The sequence below is a fragment of the Brassica napus genome, chromosome C3, assembly GCF_020379485.1.
Source record: "Brassica napus cultivar Da-Ae chromosome C3, Da-Ae, whole genome shotgun sequence".
Lineage (NCBI taxonomy): Eukaryota > Viridiplantae > Streptophyta > Magnoliopsida > Brassicales > Brassicaceae > Brassica > Brassica napus.
This window is the reverse complement of record NC_063446.1, coordinates 67,028,063-67,048,070: the sequence shown is the minus strand read 5'-3', so window position 1 is coordinate 67,048,070 and position 20,008 is coordinate 67,028,063. Positions and strand designations below refer to the sequence as shown.

The 20,008-nt window shown below is 35.3% G+C and overlaps 2 protein-coding genes and 2 pseudogenes across 2 annotated transcripts; 2 read left to right on the top strand and 2 right to left on the bottom strand.

Annotated features, from left to right (window-relative positions):
* Positions 1-8,061: 8,061 nt before the first annotated feature.
* LOC111198417 (lysine histidine transporter-like 7) lies at positions 8,062-9,393 on the bottom strand (the record flags this gene model as incomplete). The annotated part of the gene is made up of 3 exons (XM_022697965.2): positions 8,062-8,257; positions 8,746-8,877; positions 8,980-9,393. Coding segments are annotated over 3 exons (678 nt in total), but the record flags the coding sequence as incomplete, so codon positions are not given.
* LOC106434619 (lysine histidine transporter-like 7) lies at positions 9,374-11,167 on the bottom strand. The gene is made up of 2 exons (XM_022698325.2): positions 9,761-11,167; positions 9,374-9,587 (listed from the first exon to the last, which is right to left on the bottom strand). Exons 1-2 carry the CDS (start codon positions 10,030-10,032, stop codon positions 9,443-9,445), a joined length of 417 nt encoding a protein of 138 aa, XP_022554046.1. The 5' UTR covers positions 10,033-11,167; the 3' UTR covers positions 9,374-9,442.
* Positions 11,168-12,101: 934 nt separating this feature from the next.
* LOC125583433 lies at positions 12,102-17,749 on the top strand (annotated as a pseudogene).
* A 214-nt stretch (positions 17,750-17,963) lies between these two features.
* On the top strand, positions 17,964-19,246 carry LOC106434621 (annotated as a pseudogene).
* The last annotated feature ends 762 nt before the right edge of the window (positions 19,247-20,008 follow it).

Below are 20,008 nucleotides of genomic sequence, written 5' to 3'. Positions count from 1 at the left end.
AATAGTTCTAATAAACATAAAATTGTTTTAATAAATAAAAATTGTTTAATAATTACAAAAAAATAGTTTTAATAATATATATATATGAAAAATATTTTTAAATCCTAAATAATAGTATTTAATCACAAAAAAAGTTTTATAGATATTTAAAATGTTTTGTAAACTCCAAAAATCGAATTTATATAGAAATTTTTTTTTGTAAAATCCAAAAAATCGAATTTATATAGAAAAATCGTTTTGTAAAATACAAAAATCGATTTTATATACAAAAATCGATTTTATAAATACAAAAAATAAAAAAATTATAAAAAAATTCTAAATCAATTCAACAAAACAAATTATTCAACCAAATCACAATTCTAAACCTATTATACAACCAAATCACAATCCTCACCAATCACCCTAACAAAAATCTATCAAAACTACACAAAAACCTAACAAATAGAACCTAAGAGAGTGGGATAGGGTCCTTACATGATTTGTGTAAGAGAAGAGGGAGATCGCCGGAGATATCGTCGGATTTCAGGGGGAAATCGCCGGAGAGAAAGAGAGGAGTCGCGCAGAGGAAGAAGAGAGAAATGGGGAAGAAGAAGGGGCTCGTGGTTATAAAACCTAGGGTCCGACGGACATTATCCGTCGGAATTCCGTCGGAATTCTAATTTCAATTTTCGCGAAATATTTGCCCGGTAAAATGAAAATATTCCGAGGAAATTCCGACAGATAGTAAAATATCCGTCGGAATTTCCTCGGAATATTCCGAGGAAATACCGAGGAACTAGTGTTTGGGGTTTCAAAACATCAATTTTTTTTGCCGTATTTCATTTCTTATACAATTGTAATGCATACCATTGAGGATTCTTTGTATACATGAGCATAAACCATGAAATAACAAATTTCAAAACTAATTGAAAGTATTCCCTTTACCGTTCATTAAAAGGTATAAGTGTTTCTCTTATGTTGCGAGATTTCGTTCATACAATCGGAAAAGTGTTAATTATACGGTAAGGAACAAATTTTTGACTTCATAATGAACGTAAGACACTTAATAAGGGTTATATAGGTGTTATTCAAACGGCAAAACGTTGTTTTCGGTTTAAAAACCCTATTTCCTCGGAATTTCCTCGGATTATTCCGAGGGAACTCCGACGAAACCCTCTTCTTCCTCGGAATTTCCTCGGAATATTCCGAGGAAATTCCGACGAACTAGTGTTTGGGGTTTCAAAACGTAATTTTAAAAAAAAAAACGCATCGATCGATGCGTTTTTGAACAAAAACAAATCGATCGATTACTAAGATGGACCGGGCCGTAAGATTGTGATCGATCGATGAGAGTATCCCATCGATCGATCGAGAATCTGAATTGTTCCTCGGAATGCCCTCGGAAAATCTTGTATGTTTTTTTAAAAACGCATCGATCGATGCGTTTTTGAACAAAAACAAATCGATCGATTACTAAGATGGCCCGGGCCGTAAGATTGTGATCGATCGATGAGAGTATCCCATCGATCGATCGACAATCTGAATTGTTCCTCGGAATGCCCTCGAAAAATCTTGTATGTTTTTTTTAAAAACCCATCGATCGATGCGTTTTTGAACAAAAACAAATCGATCGATTACTAAGATGGCCCGGGCCGTAAGATTGTGATCGATCGATGAGAGTATCCCATCGATCGATCGACAATCTGAATTGTTCCTCGGAATTTCCTCGGAAAATCTTGTATGTTTTTTTTAAAACGCATCGATCGATGCATTATAGAACAAAAACACATCGATCGATTACCAAGATGGCCCGGGCCGTAAGAATGTGATCGATCGATGCGTTATAGAACAAAAACGCATCGATCGATGCGTGTTCGGAAAACAGAATTATAAGGAAAAACCCGACCATTTTTGGATCTAAACCTTAGAACTCTCATCCCCTCCGATTTCCCCTATAATTCGCCCCCCCTTTCTCTCTCTATAATCATCCGATTTGAACAATTTTGGGCTCTATTCCACTTGATTTTTCGAGCTCTACCTGATTCCTACACTCGTCTTCACCCTAAGACAGGTATACTCCGCGAATCTCCACATTCTGAAATCGTGTTCTTGAGCAATTTTTTGGGTTTTGTGAATTTCTTATTTCCGTGTTGATTCCTTGATCAAATATGCATGAAACAGATGTTTAAACATGGAATAGAACACAATTGTCTGTGATCAACGAGTTTGGAACATGATTTGAGATGATTTAGGGATTGAGAATTTTTTTCAATTTCGTTTTTTTTTATCACAACTCGATTTCGCTTTTCATTTTCATGTTGCTTTGAGTTCTTAATTGATTATAACCATGTTGAGAGCAATGATTCTATTTTGTAGAGAATGAAGCGCACGAAAACATCAGCAAAGAAAAACACACAAGAAGAGGGTTCGTCTCAGCTGGAGAAGCAAAGGCCAAAGAAGTGGGATAAGTCTGATACCACCCACTACAACAACATGAAGAAGGTAGCCGTTCCGGCTACACAACTAGCATGTCCTGAGACGATGACAATATTGGGAATCAAAGCAGACATTGAAGGACTGTTCCAGAACATGGGTCTAGGCCAACTATGCAACCTCAAGGAACCCACTTATCCGGAGTTGGTACGCCAGTTCATAGCATCCGCATACGTCACCCGTCCCGATGATAGCCATCAGGAAGGTTTTCTGGCATTCGTAGTGCAGAAAGTATACTATGAGGTATCTTTCACAGACCTCTGCGGACTATTTGGATTGAGTGCGGGGGAGAGGACATCTGGTCTTTATTGGACTTCAGAGCTGTTGAACTTCTGGGAAACGATTGGCACAGGGGTTTATAGATCTTCTCAGGCAAAGGAGTCACTTATCCGGAGCCCAGTACTGAGATATGCGACACGCCTCATTGGCTCATTGCTATACGGGACAACCACAGCCGCATCAGTCACGCAATGGGAGTTGTGCCTCCTGTACCAAGGTGTGAGGCATTTGCTACCGGCATTTGGAAACTCTACATTCCCACCTGCTACTGCCTTCAACATGGGAGCGGTGCTGGCCGCAAACTTAGCAGGATACAAGGGGAAAGTAACCAAATCCAAGAGCAATGCATGTGGATTTGGTGCAGTGATTACTCGGATCCTTAGACATGTGGGTGTAGACTGCGAGAACCAGCAGGTAGCACTGGACAGATCGAACAACATTGCTTGGAACTACCTGGATGTCATTTCTCTAGTAAGTAAGGAGTTCATAGCTGGTCCCCACTCGAGGATCCATCGGGATGGTCCTTACGTCTACGTATTCCAGGACCGAGCGAAGAAAACACTCTACTGCCACCTGCCTCAGATCGGCCTGACTGCTCTACTTTCAGAGGCTGCAGTTGAGTTCCTACCCCCTGCTACCGCACTAGTAGACAAGCCATCCTTCTTCACGCCAAAATATCAGACCAAAGGCAAGGGCGTGGTTGATGAAGAAGGACAAGATGAGGCTGCACAAGCCATTCCAGATGATTCACAACCCCATCAGCTACTCCCATCAGACTCCAGCCAGTACAAGCTGCAAGAGCTTCCACCGAACGCCACTTCGCGCCAGCAACAACATTGGAGAGATCAGAGCATAAAGACAAACAACGACATGCTACACAAGATCTGGGCTGCCATTTCACGTATCAGGCCGTGTCGTTGCCAAAAGGATGATGTAGTTCATCGGGACAACTCTCCATCCAGCTCTGGTTCGGGTTCGAGTGGTACACACAGGGTAAGAAAGAGGTCCAAGAGACCCAACGATGCAGGAACATCTGGAGCAGGAGACGAGGAGTAGGAGCTATCACCGGCTATTTTATTTTCTTTTCTATTCTAACGTTTTATGGTCTTATTTTCTGTTAATTTTGAACTGAGTTTTTTTTTAGGTTTCTTAATTATGAGTTCGTATTTCTTTTACATGGTTTCTTCGTTTTATTTGGTTGTGTTTTGAGTAGCTTTTAATTCGTATTCAGCTTTGCCTTGCTAGATAAACCAAATAACTATTATCCGAGGAAAGAGGTTATATCAAGTGTTCCTCGGAATTTCCTCGGTATTTCTTAAAAAAAAAAAAAAAATAAGTTCAATGGTAGTCTGTTTCCGAGTCATCATCACCAGATGAATCTGAATCTGGATCTTGGTGAAACTCTCCAATCACTGGTTCATCCTCTACGTGAACGACGGCTTCCTCTCCAAAGTCGGTTAAATCGACTACAAGGCCAACTCCAGCTAAATCTTCTGCTGCACTACAGTTGCCGGATGTGCTTGGTTGTAGTGGGTCTTCCAGCTCAGAACTTCCCTGAACTCGGCCTCTCGGGTTGAGTCTTGTAACAGTAACCCATGGATCATCTCTGTTCCTTACCCGGGGGTACTTGATATAACAAACCTGTAACATTTAGAAAAATTATAAATTAATACACATGATGATGAATCATTCTGAATAATTAACATTTAATTACCTGATCGGCCTGGGAAGCAAGAATGAAAGGATCATAATATTGCAGCTTTCGCCTCGAATTTACTGATGTAACACCAAATGCATCTGTTCTCACACCTCGATCTGGGGTGTTGTCGTGCCAATCACAATAGAAAACAGTACAGCGCAATCCAACCATGCCCAAATACTTGATTTCCAAAATCTCATGTATGTGTCCGTAGTATACATCATCTCCTGATGCAGAACAAACGCCAGCATCATAAGTCGTACTCGAACGTCTCCTCTTCTGAGTTGTGAATGCATATCCTCGAGTACAAAATCTCGGATATGACTTCACAACAAAGTTTGGTCCAACGACCATCTCACGTATCCAATCGTCAAATGTTTCACCTCTGGCCAAACCAGCAGACACCTATTAATAGCACATATATATATATTATATCAATAAATGTGAATTAGTATAAATATGTGATAAAATATATTTTAATTTGTTTAAAGCACTCACATAAGTAAACATCCATCCAGTAAATTCTCTCTGCTTCATTTCTTCTAGTTCGTCCTCTGTGGCGTATCTATACTCGAACCGCTTTTCTGCCATGAAAATCCTGTATATGATGACAATAATGTAATTAATTAAGATTTAAATTTCAACTTGTTAAAATAAAAATTTGTAAGCTCATTTATTTACCTCTCATATTGAAGAACGTCTTCGCAGTTGGTGAGCAAATATGTTTGCAAATGACTGCGCTCCTGCTCAGTAAGTCGACGGTCCTTTGGTTTTCCGCTAAGTCGTCCAACGTCTGTGAAAATGTCTGGAACCGTAACATGATATGTTGCCCGTTCGCCTCTATCATCATGCCGAGCAGGTCTTCTGTTTTTGGTCTGAACTTCTGCTGGAAAGTAGTACTCGGCAAAGTTTGAAGTTTCTTCATTGATCATCTGTGCGACTATAGAACCTTCCACCCTACTTAAATTTTTCACCATCTTCTTCAAATGGAACATATACCGCTCATACAGATACATCCATCTATACTGCACAGGACCACCAAGTTCCAATTCTCTTGCCAGGTGAATAACAAGATGCTCCATAACATCAAAAAATGAGGGAGGAAATATCTTCTCAAGGTTGCACTGAATCACGGCTATGTTAGTCTTCAAATTTTCAATACCTTCAAGAGTCACTGATCTCGTGCATAAATCGCGGAAGAAACCACTTATCCCTGCAATTGCTTCATGAACATTTCGTGGTAATAGTTCCTTGAAGGCGAACGGAAGGAGGCGCTGCATCATTACATGGCAATCGTGGCTTTTCAAGCCAGTAAACTTTCCTTCCTTTCTGTCGATACAGTTACGCAAATTTGATGCGTAACCGTCTGGAAATTCCACATCGTTTGAAATCCAATCAAAGAACGCATCTTTTCCCGCTGCATCAAGTCGGTATATGGGAAAAGGAGCCCTACCATTCTCATCAACATGAAGTTCTGAACGAGCACATATATCGACTAAATCCAGTCTTGACTTCAAATTATCCTTTGTTTTACCTTGAACATTAAGGATCGTGTTCATGAGATTGTCAAAAAAGTTCTTCTCAATATGCATGACATCTAAATTATGCCTTAGCAGATGATCCTCCCAGTATGGCAGATCCCAGAAAATACTTTTTTTGTGCCAGTTATGTAGTTCTCCAACAGCATCTACCGGAAAACGCTCATGTCCACCGACTTCTGGCGTCCTTTCTGCACCAAAATCTCTTAGTTGTATCTTCAAATCTTTCCCACAAATTTCCGGAGGTGGACTGTCAAACACCCTCTTGTTCTTCGTAAACAAATTCCTACTCCTACGATATGGATGATCAGGTGGTAGGAATCTCCTGTGACAGTCAAACCAACACGTTTTCCTTCCGTGCTTTAGTTGGAAAGCATCAGTGTTATCTTGACAATATGGACATGATAGCCTTCCATGCGTTGTCCATCCAGACAACATACCATATGCTGGAAAATCACTTATTGTCCACATTAGTACTGCCCGCATTTGAAAGTTTTCTTTACACGAAACATCGTATGTTTCAGCACCTTGAGCCCATAGTTGTTGCAACTCATATATTAGTGGCTGAAGAAACACATCAAGTGATCTCTTAGGATGCTCTGGTCCGGGAACGAGAATCGAGAGAAACAAAAACTCTCGTCGCAAGCACAAGTTTGGGGGGAGGTTGTATGGTGTAAGAATGACGGGCCATAGAGAATACTGTCTTCCACTCTTGCCAAACGGACTGAAACCATCAGTACATAATCCAAGGTAGACATTTCTTCTCTCATACGCAAAGTCGGGATACTTTGATTGGAAATGCTTCCACGCTTTTGCATCTGAAGGATGTCTGATCTCACCATCTGTTGAGTGCTCCGCATGCCATCTCATTGGTTGCGCTGTGCGTTCAGACAGATACAACCTCTGCAACCTTTCCGTCAAAGGTAAATACCACATCCTTTTATATGGCACTGGAACTCTTCCACTCGTATCTTTATAACGAGGCTTTCCACAAAATTTGCATGTAACCCGCTGTTCATCCGCCCTCCAATAAATCATGCAGTTGTCGCTGCATACATCTATTACCTGATACGATAAACCAAGACCAGCTACGAGTTTCTGAACCTCGTAGTATGAACCAGGAGCTACATTATCCTCGGGTAGAATACCTTTTACAAAATCAGCAATCGCATCCACACAGTCTTCAGCCAAATTATAATCTGTTTTAATGCCCATCAATCTTGTAGCAGATGATAAAGCTGAATGACCATCTCTGCAACCTTCGTACAATGGTTGCTTTCCAGCATCCAACATATCATAAAATCTCCTAGCTTCTGCATTGGGTAAATCTTCCCCTCTAAAATGATCATTTACCATCTGCTCAGTACCTACACCATAATCTACATCCGTTCTAATTGGTTCTTCTAATCTAACCGCTGGCTGAGGTTCACTAGTACTACCATGTTCATAATCAGTTTCCCCATGATGATACCAAATTTTGTAACTTCGTGTAAACCCACTCAAATATAGATGAGTCCAAACATCCCACTCTTTAATAACCTTTCTATTTTTACAATTAGAGCAAGGACATCTTAACATACCTGTTTTTGCTTCCGGTTGTCGGTGAACTAACCCCATGAATTCGGTTATACCTCGTTGGTATTCTTCCGTAAGCAATCTCGTGTTCGGATCCAAATGAGGTCGATCGATCCAAGAACGAAAATAATTTGAAGAAGACATATTTTTTATGAATCAAATTCGTGTGTAAATAGAGTAAGAGGGAGGATGAAGATATGAAGTGAATGAAGAGGAAGAGGAGTGCTTGTATTTATAGTTTAAATCCTGCCGACATACCGAGGAAATTCCGACGGAATCCCGACGGACAAAACTAGTTCGTCGGAATTTCCTCGGAATTTTGTAAAATCCCCCAACGGCTCTCCAACGGCTATAATATTCCCTCGGAATTCATCGGTTTTTTCCGAGGAACACAGTTTTCCTCGGAATTTCCTCGGAATATTCCGACGGACTGTAGTTTCCTCGGAATTCCGTCGGTATATTCCGAGGAAATTCCGAGGAAACCCAATTTTGTGTTTCCTCGGAATTTCCTCGGAAATTCCTCGGTATATTCCGAGGATTTCATTTTCCGTCGGAATGTCCGTCAGAATATCGCTGTTTTCTTGTAGTGGCAGTAGAAGATAAACGTTAGGTGTATGAAACAAGCGGCTTGCTTTGAGTAGTCTTGTTCGTAAAGTTTCAAGTAGTTGCCTATTGGACCTCCCGTAGCCGGAATCTATCATATACAAGAATTAACATTAAAGCATCAATTGTTTTTTTTTTTTTTTTTTGATAATCCAGGGTTCCCCGCTTCGCGGGTTATTCCCTGGGCCCGGTTAGGCAGCGGGCCAGCTTCACCCGGGAGGTTTTTCCCTGAGCCCGAAGGCCCAGTACCCACTTTAGTGACAGGGATGAGCAGTTCGCCTCCGGCTGGCGTCGAACCCGGAAGCATGACAATTGGCCCCCAAAGCTCTAACCAGTAGAGCTGACTCATCCCGTCAAAAAGCATCAATTGTTTCAAACAAATAATTTAACGCAATGGCAACAAAAATATATACTACTCGTAAAGGAGTATATTAGTGTATTGGAGATATCGTAGGGAGACAAATATTTATCTTGTGGATCGTAAGCAAAAAAAAAAAAAAAAAAAAACTATTATGAAGTGACTTATGTGAAACCTACACCAAAGAATATTATATAAATCATAATCATACTTTGACATACCTTGTCCCCGTATGCCCAATATACAACAATGGCTACTAGAAACATGCAAATCGCGATGATCACATGAGAGATCACCACGGCTCTCCACATTGTCTTACTCGAAGGATTATTTGAATCGGAAGGTAGAGTACCCTAGAAATATCACAACAAACCTTGTCAATACTAACCGAAAGAGAACTTAAGTTGAAAAACGTAAAAAACAGTTTTAAAATGTGATTTTCTCAATCTTAAGACCTGTATCTCTAGGACGAGGTTGCTCCCGCGAAACGCAAGAGCTATAAATCCAATAGCGTTGATAATGTTATCGAAACTTGCATCCTTTATAGTGTAAGAGACATTGTTTTGATTCCTTTCACTAGCTAGAGGTAAAGTCCATACTGCGGTGGAATATGCTACGGCCATAACACTACCGACCAAGGAGAGTCCAAAAAGAGAGTTCATGTTCGGAAACTGAGACATGAACACCGCGAGGATGCTGAAGATCAAGAAGCATTGCAAGGTAGTAAGTGGCACTGTGACATCTGCAGACATAATATCTAGAAGTTGTTTTATTGTTTTCCCTCCGGTTATAACCAGAATTGCACAAGCTCCTCCTGAAAGATACATCACAGGGAATATTCCCAGAAGTTTCCCAAGCTTCACACCTATATATTATATTATTTCATGACAAAATTCGAAAGAATTTGATAGATTTTTTTTATATATTACCGAATGAAGCAATTGCGAGTCTCAAGTATCTACTGAAACGTATTCCGTCTACGGCTTCGTGGAGATTAACAAGAAGCCATATCGTGTAAAGCTTCCATGCAAATCCAACCGTTAAAACTATCATTCCCCATAACCTGGACAAAAGAATCTTTAAGTGAGTACATATTATATACAAAAAAAAACTAAATAGTACATAGTATACAACTTACAAATTAAAAACGTATACGTTACTACATATTACTAATCGGAACTTTAGATCCGAGAAAGTGATGAATAGAGAGAGTTTAAATTTGATAAGATATTTTACCATCCGAGAACTGCGAAAGCAGCAGGGAGAACAAGCACTTGGAAACCAAGTCCCGAACAGAGAAGATGAAACGTCGCAGTGTAAACATTCCCTTTTCTTGATTCCGTGATCGGCAGCCACTCTTCTACCGGAATCCGTCCACCATCACTGTCATCGTTACCGCCGGAGGTTGCATGTGGATCCCTGGAGAGGGTTTGTGACATTAATGAAGGAGAACCTTCACCTTCTTGTGATTCTAAATCAGATAACCTGGCCAATGTTAATTCTGACATCTTATTAAAGATTCAAAACTTTTCTCTCTCTCTCTCTCTCTCTCTCTCTCTCTCTCTCTCTCTCTCTCTCTCTCTCTCTCTCTCTCTCTCCGGAGGATTTAACGTACAGGCACAAACCGAATGCGTTATCTTTTACTATATGTTTTCTCCATTAATACTAAACTGAATGCGTTATCACATTGGGAAGCCGCGTTATTAATGACGTAAGATATGATATAAGCATAATGACGTAATCGGTTATGTCATTTTCAGACATTCAAAAGAGGGAGAAACTGAAATCAGCCATCGAGTCAAAACCAATTATAGTAAGAAACTACGATCAACTAGAAATCTTTTTTTGGTGTAAATCAACTAGAAATCTTTCAAGTAATCAACTGAATTTTTTGAATGAAAATTTATAATCAAGTTCCAACTAAGATATTAAATCTATTAGCTTTGAATAAAAAGTTTACATCTTTAGTCTTTATTTATGGTGTAATTGGCACTTTACTAGAAAAGGAAAAAAAGAAAGCTATTTGCGTTTTTTTAGAAACATATTTAGCAGGGGGCCGCCTTTTTATATACACTCACCAATTACCCAGCATATTTACTAGAATTCCACACTAGAGACACTAAAATATTTGCTGTCATTCTTTTGTATTCTGTCATAATTTGTTACTTTATATATTTAAAATGAATTCGAAACAAATCTTTACTACCAATACATTTTGGGGCATGTCAATTACGATTTTGATACTAACCATAGTTTTCCAAATGTTTTGATTTCTTTTTTATTTAGTAATTATATATACTATTTATTCATAATTGGCATAATTAAACTGTAAAACGTTTATGGCGAACCACATTTTTAATTACTTCTTGATATTTAATTTTAATTAGGTGTCTGTGAAAATTCACGGATATAAATATTGTATGAAAATATTTATTATGCATACAATGTCATATAGTTTGAAACACAAAAATATAATTTTTAATTTCAAATAGTTTAAAAATTACTCGTAAAGTTTCTATAAATTTGTTGTAAAAATAACTGATGAATATTTAGTAATAACAAATGTTTGTGGAATTATATATATGTAATTATCACATTTACTTCCCCAATACATATTATGCATCTTCTTCGGCATCTTCTTATTTTTCTCATTATCATTTCATTCTTTTTATTAAATTTTTGCTAATGTTTTCCTAAATTTTACCTATTTTTGCCAAATATTTATTTATCTCTCTAAATAGTAATACAAAACATACAATCAATTAACCAAAATCCATCTTAGAATTATTTTCAGTTAAAACATTAAATTATTTACTATATTATTTGCTTAAATGGAAAACATTTTTTAAATCAAAATTCTCAAATGTTCCATTAGATATAATCTGTCTAATCTTCAAAGACTATTTATAAAGCATATATGGACATTATAAGAGATAAATCTATACTATTAAAGCAGAATCCTATTGTCATAATTACCTTAGGGGCATGTTTCCTTCACTAACATTGCATGTTTCATTAAGGGCATTAAGTAATATTAATAACAAATCTATATTGGGTCATTATTTTTGGATCCAGCCCAAATCAAATCTCTCTTGGGTCATTTGGGCCTATTAAAAAATCAGATTCAATTCTCACCTTTTTTTTTCCTTTGGACCATTGAGTCCAAGTTCAAATAATTTTTTTTCAACTATTCTTAATTATTATTTTTTTTCTTTTCTTAATATAATTTAAGCATTCATAAAAATAATTGAATTTTTTTATTGAAAAGTATAAATCTTTATTAAAAGTATATAATTTTTTAATTAAAATATTAACCCCATAATAAAATTAATTTATCAGAGTTATACCAACTTAATTCATTAAAAAATAAAGTTTAATTTTTTTAACATAAATAGTCATTTAAAATGAAATACGATAAATAAAGATAAAATTTTTAAGTCTTTTATAAAATAAAACACAAATATATGAAAATGTGACATTTACTAAATATTTGTCAATTGAAAAAAAAACAAAAATAAACCCGCGCTTTGAAAGCGCGGGTCAAAATCTAGTAATTATTATAGATACATCTATATTTTTATATGAATATGAAATCATTATATCGATTTCTATAAATTATTTTCTATTCATATTTATTTAGTATATAAATATAAATAAATTTATAAAACATTATTACACTTTCTATAACTTTGAAAATTAGCTACCATTAATTATTATTTGTAATATCAGTTAGGTTATTTGGTAAGTGATAATAATTAGTTTTAGACTTACTTTTTATTTTATATCTAATTAAAATAATTAAAAGTTATAAGAAGTTTCGTTCATTATATTATTTAGTTTATAAATATAAAAAGAATTGATCAAACGCTATTATTCCTTATATAATTACAACAATTAGTCTCATAAATCATTATTTGTAATATAATTTAGATTATTTGGTAAGTGATATGTTGGTTCTAGATTTATTTTTCAATTTAAATCTAAACTAATATAAATAAATTAAAATTTATCGACCAAGAAGCATAAAAATGTTTTTAAGACTTCACAAATGATCGACATGTAAGAAAAAATCACTTAAGTCACTTCTCATTTAATATATAGGAGAATTTATTTTTTCTAAATGTTTTATAAACTCATATAAATAATTTAAAATTAAGATAAAATTATTTTCTAAGCCATGATAGATAATTTTATAAATGTTTAAAATTTTTTATAAATGACTTATAGGACATATATGGACATTATAAGACACTAATAACTAGTATAATTCTTTATATGTGAATATAATATTTTATATAAGAAAATAAAATCGTTATATCGATTTCTATAAATTGTACTCTACTAATTATTTTATGTAGTATATAAATATAAAAAGATTTAATCAAACATTATTATACTTTCTATAATTTTTACAATTTGTTACCATAAATTATTATTTATAATATCATTTAGACTATTTAGTAAGTGATATTAATTAGTTATAGACTTACCTTTTAATTTAGATCTGATTAACATAATTAAAAATTGAATATCTTTCAACTAATTAAATTATAACAAATTTTCTTAAATTCCCACTATGATTGACACTTAAGGAAAAGTTAACTTCTCATTTAATATATAGGTATAAAACCGGATAATCATAAATATTCAAATGGTTACTACATTTTACAACCTGAATCAAAAACTATCTTATTTAAATTTATCATCTGAAAAATAAAAAAAATATTTAAATTACTTGATTTTTTTTTCAAATAAATTTAATATTTAAAATTATTAAAATAAAAATATTATGACACTATCACCAAACAATTTTTTAATTATATATATTAATATATTTATTTACATTATTTTCTATCAAATTCACTTTACTTTTATCAAATAGAGATGGGTTTTTCTCTATAATAGAAATGGGTTTTTCTCAAATGTATTTCTCTAAAATAACAATTTCCAAATATAGAGAAATACTATTTAGAGGTAATTTGTTGAAAAACCATAGAAAAATATAATAATTTCTATTTTAAAGAAAGAAATAGAGTAGAGTTGGAATAGTTTTGGCTCTAAATACTATTATATAGGTACATACAAAGATGAGTTGAAGATGTTCTTACAACTTTTATTCTCCTAGTCCATATTTCGAAATCTGACTTTTGCTTTTGATTTTTTTCAGTCATAGGAGCCTGTGAGTGATGGAACCATAGCAAAATCCAAGTGGGAGGCTGAGAAGAAAGTGCAACAGCCGCAAAAACAACAACAAGAGTGTTTTGTTGTTATTAGTGAGACGCGCTCATCGACCATAACTTCTGATTTAGGTTAAGGAAATGCCTGCTAAAGACAAGTGAAAACAAAAGTCCAATATTCAGAAGTTTAAAAATTGATATGACTAAAAGACAAGTTGTACTTTTTTTTTAGTTCAATCCTAAACGAGACATGGGATTTTGGTAGGCCGCAAAACCACTCATGTGTTACCTTTTAGAAATCCTTGCCATTTTTAAATATCTGGTACAACAGAAAAATATATATATGCAACTTTTATATATTATTACCAGGCCGCAAAACAACTCATGTCCTTTTAGAAATCATTGCCATTTTTAAATATCTGGTACAACAGAAAAAACATATATGCAACTTTTATATATTATACAATCGAATTTTATTTTACAAATATTATTTTAAAATATAAAAGAGCATCGCTAAAATATTATTTTTTAGGTTTGTCAATTTTCAAATTTAAAGCTTACCTCCGAAAGAAAGCTTTAAATTAAAATCCCAAAATTTTAAAATCTCTATTATATCATAATTAGTAAAAATCATAAATTCTTATATAGATATATAAACATATTAAGTAAATATTATCAATAATGTTAACTCATAAGATATTACATTATAATGTAAAGTTACTTAAAATAATAATAAAACGCATAACAATCTTTATTTTTAATTGAATTTGCTTAATATAATATTGTTTCTGTGTGATGACACAAAAAAAAATTGTTTCTGCGTAAAATTTGCTTTTAATATTATGTAACATCTCTTCTGTCTTAATATGTTTAAGTCAAAGGTCCTTCACTTAATTGTATATGTAAAAATAAAATTTATGAAGCTATAAATTAAATAAATATGGAAATAGGAAATTTATGAAGCTATATGTTAAATAAATATGGAAAAATAGGAAATTTATGAAGCTACATGTTAAATAGATATGGGATATAAAATTGTAGAACTAAATTTTCCAAATACCATGTACAACTTCTACTCAGAAAATATATCCCCTCCTAATGCAGTAAAAAAATCGCTAGGTTTATGAGACACTAAGCCTAAATCGACATCAAGTTTTACAAGTAAAAAAAGTTGAAGAATAAAATTTTGGAATCCACCAAATAAAGTTTCTAATCCACCAGAAAAGGAATACCTTGAATTAAAAGAAAAACTCAAAGATCCATAAAGGAAAAAAAAATCACTTCTACACACCTTGTCATATTTTTCATTCTTATGGTGGTGAGGAATGTTTGGTCATGCCTATATTATTGGCGCTGTTTATCAATTGTCCCCCTCCAGAAATATAAGATGTGATGATTCATATTTCAAGAAAAATGCAAGTATTTTGTATAAAACAAAAAAGATGAATGTGCACGAGGGATTCTAATCCTTATTGGCTTTGTTTAAAGCAAATCCAGTGCGGCTTGTCTCCTTTGAGTTGATGATAACAGCACTATTCATGCATATATTCACTCTCAAAGCCTCATGTGCAACCAATAGATATTAGTATATTACAGTTCATGACACAACTACAAGGGCGTTCAAAATACTTGAAAGAGATCAAATTATGCAGTGTAGGAGGCAGACAAGATCTGCAGCATCCTTCAAAAAGATTAAGATTATAAGCTGGTACAACAAGTGGTGCTGATATCATATGCCTCAAGGAGACAAGCCAGGCCATGCTGGCTTTGCATTACAATATTTTATAAAACCATTTCTCTTATGCACATTGGATGATGCGTTAGGGTGAATGGTTGGAGGAAGACATTTCACAAACATCGTTTTCTATGATTTAAAATTTGGACTACCTAAAGATTCTTCATGTCTCCATGTCTCTCTTCCTTAATTTTGTATATATGTATTGACCAGAGAGCCAATGAAAACAGAACAACAATCTAAGTAGTTTCTTCATATCAAGCCAGAGAAAGAAAAGATCAAACAAGAATGTCTATTTCTTTCCATGGTCGTTCTAACAGTGTTCCCTCTATGCAACATCCACAAGCTGCTCATGTTGATGAGCAGTTGACCAGATTGAGATCTTCTGAGGCAGCCTCTTCATCTTCCAGCTCTTCTATTTATCAAAGACTAAGCAACCTTCAAGACTTACATGATTCTCTTGACAAGATGCTTCGCCTATCTATCACCAACAAGGCTTTATCTCAGGTTCAGGTTGAGAAGCTTCTTGATGGATCCCTCAGGATCTTGGATTTGTGCAATGTGGCCAAGGATGCTTTGTCACAGATGAAAGAAGGTCTCAAGGAGATCCAGTCTACATTACAAAGAAAGTGTGGAGATTTATCAGCAGAGGTCAAGAAATACTTAGCCACAAGAAATATCTTGAAGAAGTCACTCCAGAAAGTACAAAGAGAGCACCAATAAATCTTTGGTTGTGTTTGGAGAAGCAGAAGCTGTAACAGTCGCTCTGTTTGAATCTATGTTTAGCTTCATGTCTGGATAAAAGGCTTGTAGAAAATGGTCTTTGGTCTCAAAGCTGATGAGCCAGAACAAAACTACATGTGAAGCTGAAGCAAATGAATTTACAAGAGTGGATTATGTGTATCAATCCGAGAAGTCACTGAAGATGGAATGTGCAGATGCTAGAGTCGTGCATTCAAGATCTTGAAGATGGAACTGAGTCACTCTCAAAGTCATTGATTAAATATAGAATCTCACTACTTAACATCTTATAGGTCACCACGCCTATAAAATTTTGTACAGAAATTAAAATGTTAATATACCTTTAGATGAGAACAGAAACAAAACAAAAATTGTTTGCCATATAACCTTTTCTTCTCTTGTCTATCTGTATTCATATTGATTGCTTAAATCTTTACTTATCAAATAACCTTCAAGAAACAGTGAACTACAAGATGGGAGAAATGTAGGAACCTCTCTCTAAAATCCTCTCAAGAGAAAAGCCTTTTTTTTGCTGTGCTAGGGTTGCCGGGGGCGCTTGCGTCTCAGCCGTAATCGCTGGTCCCCCCCCTTCTGTTTATCTTTCTTTCTTCGCCTCTCCTCTTCTTCCTCCTCTCTACTTCCTTTCTCGGTGGCTCTGATTCCATGCGCCTCCGCGCGGACTAGATCTGGCGCGTCGTATTTGGATCTCTGGAGAAGCAAGGCGGAGGAGTGGATGAGCGGTTGGGCGCATGGAGTGGGATCGGGACTTGGGTAGCGGGATCTATCTCCTTCCTTTTTTCTTCTTTGTTCGCCCTTCTCCCATGGGTTAAAAGGTTCGCTTGGCTGGATGCGTCTTGGGTTCTTTCAGGCGGGGGAACTGCGGTCCTTCATCTTCTTCTTGTCTGGCGGGTCTCCGGTGGTGCATATTTGGACCGGTCAACCTCTTTCTCGGAAGCCTCTCAGAGTTGCTTTCGTTTCCAAACCAGTTTGATCAACGGCGGGTTCTCCATCGTCGAAGCTTGTGCGAGGAGGTTAGTTGTCGGTCTTGTCAACTGCGGTTAAGCTTCTCCGTGGCGGCGCGTGTTGAAGCAGCAGGGGTCTTGGATGATCTAGGGCTTCCTCGGCTCCTCCTCGCCTTTGGGTGTAGGTTGTTATTTCTGTCTTCTTGGTGTAGGTGCGATGGCGTGTGGTGGCTCATAGGTGCTTCTTCTCCAAATAAAGCTCGACCTTTTCTATTTCGGGTTCCTTGGTCACGAGTGTAGTGATCTGTCCTTGTATGGCTGCGGATTAGGTGGACTTAGCAAGCTGTTTTTCACATACCGATCTTAAAGAGTTGGTCACCGGGGAGACCAAAATTATTGGGTCCAAGCTCTCGTTTTAACTGCGGTTTCGATTATGTGGCAAGCGAATGTTCGGCCTCTGATGTTTCCTTCTTGTGGCTGTTGTTATTCTTGTAGATAGGTCCTGTAATGGTTGATCTGAGTCTCTGTTAGTTTTTATTTTTGTTGCCATGTTTCTTGTCTTCACCGTGCGTCTGTAAAAAACTGCAAAAATTGGTAATTTTTTTTTTTTTTTGCAACAAAAAAATTGGTAATAGTCTTGACATGTTTACCAAAAAAAAAAAAACAGTGAACTACAAAAATCTTTGGAAAATGTGTCCTGCGACTTATTATTTGTTACTTTCACTCGAAGAAACTAGAGCCACTCGAAAAAATAAAAGCCACAGCAAGTCCTTTATTGTAAGTTGATACTCTGACATACCTTCAGGAAGGCTTATGCATTGTCCCCTTCTCCAGGCAACTCTGCATATACCATCTTGATATGATTTTATATTTTATCATCTTATTATAAATTTTATGTCCACATATCAATTGTAAATAATAAATGAATGTGCAGGACGGTTCATGCATATATTCTCTCTCAAAACCACTCTGTACTTCCAGCTCATGTCATTACCACTAGAGCTTTAAACAAACATATAGAAACAAAAGTTTGCAGTGTAGGAGGCATACAATATTTGAATCAATCTCCAAAATATTAAGTTTAAATTGTGCACATTAATGTATCCACGAATGCTTCAATGAGCTGTAGGGAGACATTGCAGAAACATCGCTGAACCAACTTTATTTAAGATTCCAAATGGCTCACTTCTCTAAAGGTGTACATATATGTAATCACCAGAGAGCCAATGAACACACAACAAACATATTTTAGCTCTTTAAACCTTCTCTGAATCTAAGCAAAGCTAATCAAGAAAAATGGTACTTTCTTTCCATGTTCGTTCTAACAGCTTCCCTTCAAGGCAACACCCTCAAGCCGCTCATGTCGATGAGCAATTGAACCGATTGAGATCTTCACAGACAGCTTCTTCATCTTCAAGCTCTTCTATCTGCCAAATACTTAGCAACCTTCACGATTTACATGATTCTCTTGACAAGATGTTTAGATTGTCCATCTCTCAACAAACTTTATCTCAAGATCAAGTTGAGATGATTCTTGATTGATCTATCAAGATCTTGGATTTGTGCACCATTTCCAAAGACGATTTATCAAAAATGAAAGAGTCTCAAGGAGATCGAGTCGATTTTAAGAAGAAAGCGTGGAGATCTATCAGCTGAGATCAAGAAGTACTTAGCTTCTAGAAAGTTTCTCAAGAAATCATTCCAGAAAGTACTCAAGAATTTGAAAACTGGCCAAAACAAAAACAAAGAGTCTTTGGCTGTGTTTAGAGAAGCAGAAGCTGAACAGTTTCTTTGTTTGAATCTCTATTCAGCTTCATGTCCGGACCAAAGTCTTGTGGCAAATGGTCACTGGTCGCAAAGATGATGAGCCAGAACAAAGCTGCATGCGAAGCTGAAGTCAATGAGTTTACAAGAGTGGACTTGGAGTTCCAATCAGAGAAGTCCTTGAAGATAGAAGATGTGCAGAACTTAGATTCATGCATTCAACATCTTGAAGATGGGATTGAGTCGCTCTCTAAATCATTGATCAAATATAGAGTATCAATTCTTAACATCTAATAGGTCATTTTGCTCACAAGTTTTTGTACAAATAGGAGATGTAATTGTTTCCCAACTCAAAATCTAATACAAGAATCTTTCATATGATTAATTATATATTTTCTTCTTTAATTACTTTACCTAAGAAGACATATGTTTAAGAAAAAAGGAAACTTAATACATATCACATGCCATCTCTTTTCAATACTTAATATCTTTTTCAAACCATCTATATTATTAAAACTGTAGTATTTTTTGGTACCGTTTGAAAACAAAGATAGCAGTATAAATGAGAATTGTTTGAAAACATGGATAATAGTATAAAAAGAAAACATAGTGTCATTTTAGTAATTTTATTAATATAATTATATTAATTGTCTTTCCATATTTCACTCAATTTAATAAATTTATTAATTATATTACCTTAACAATACATCACATCATTAATTATATTATCATAATAGTAATAGTGCATATTTTTACTTATTAGTTAATCAGCATTAACTTTGTGTTAATTATAAAATCAAAAATATAAAATAACTAGGCCTAGGCTTTGCATATGGTTAAACATCTGGTTTAGTTTGTTTTAGTAAAACTTTTTTATTTTAGTTTCAATCAGTGAAAAATTATGTAGTCAAAAACATAATTCAAAGACATATTTTTGTTAATAAAATAATAAATTAAATCAAAATAATAAAAATGTATTATATTTATTTTCACTTAATTTTTCACTCCATATAATTATTTTACTAAATAAAAAACTCTTTCTATTTCACTTAATTTAGCCAAACACATAGAAAGAGTCTCTTTTATTAGTTTATAAAATCAATTA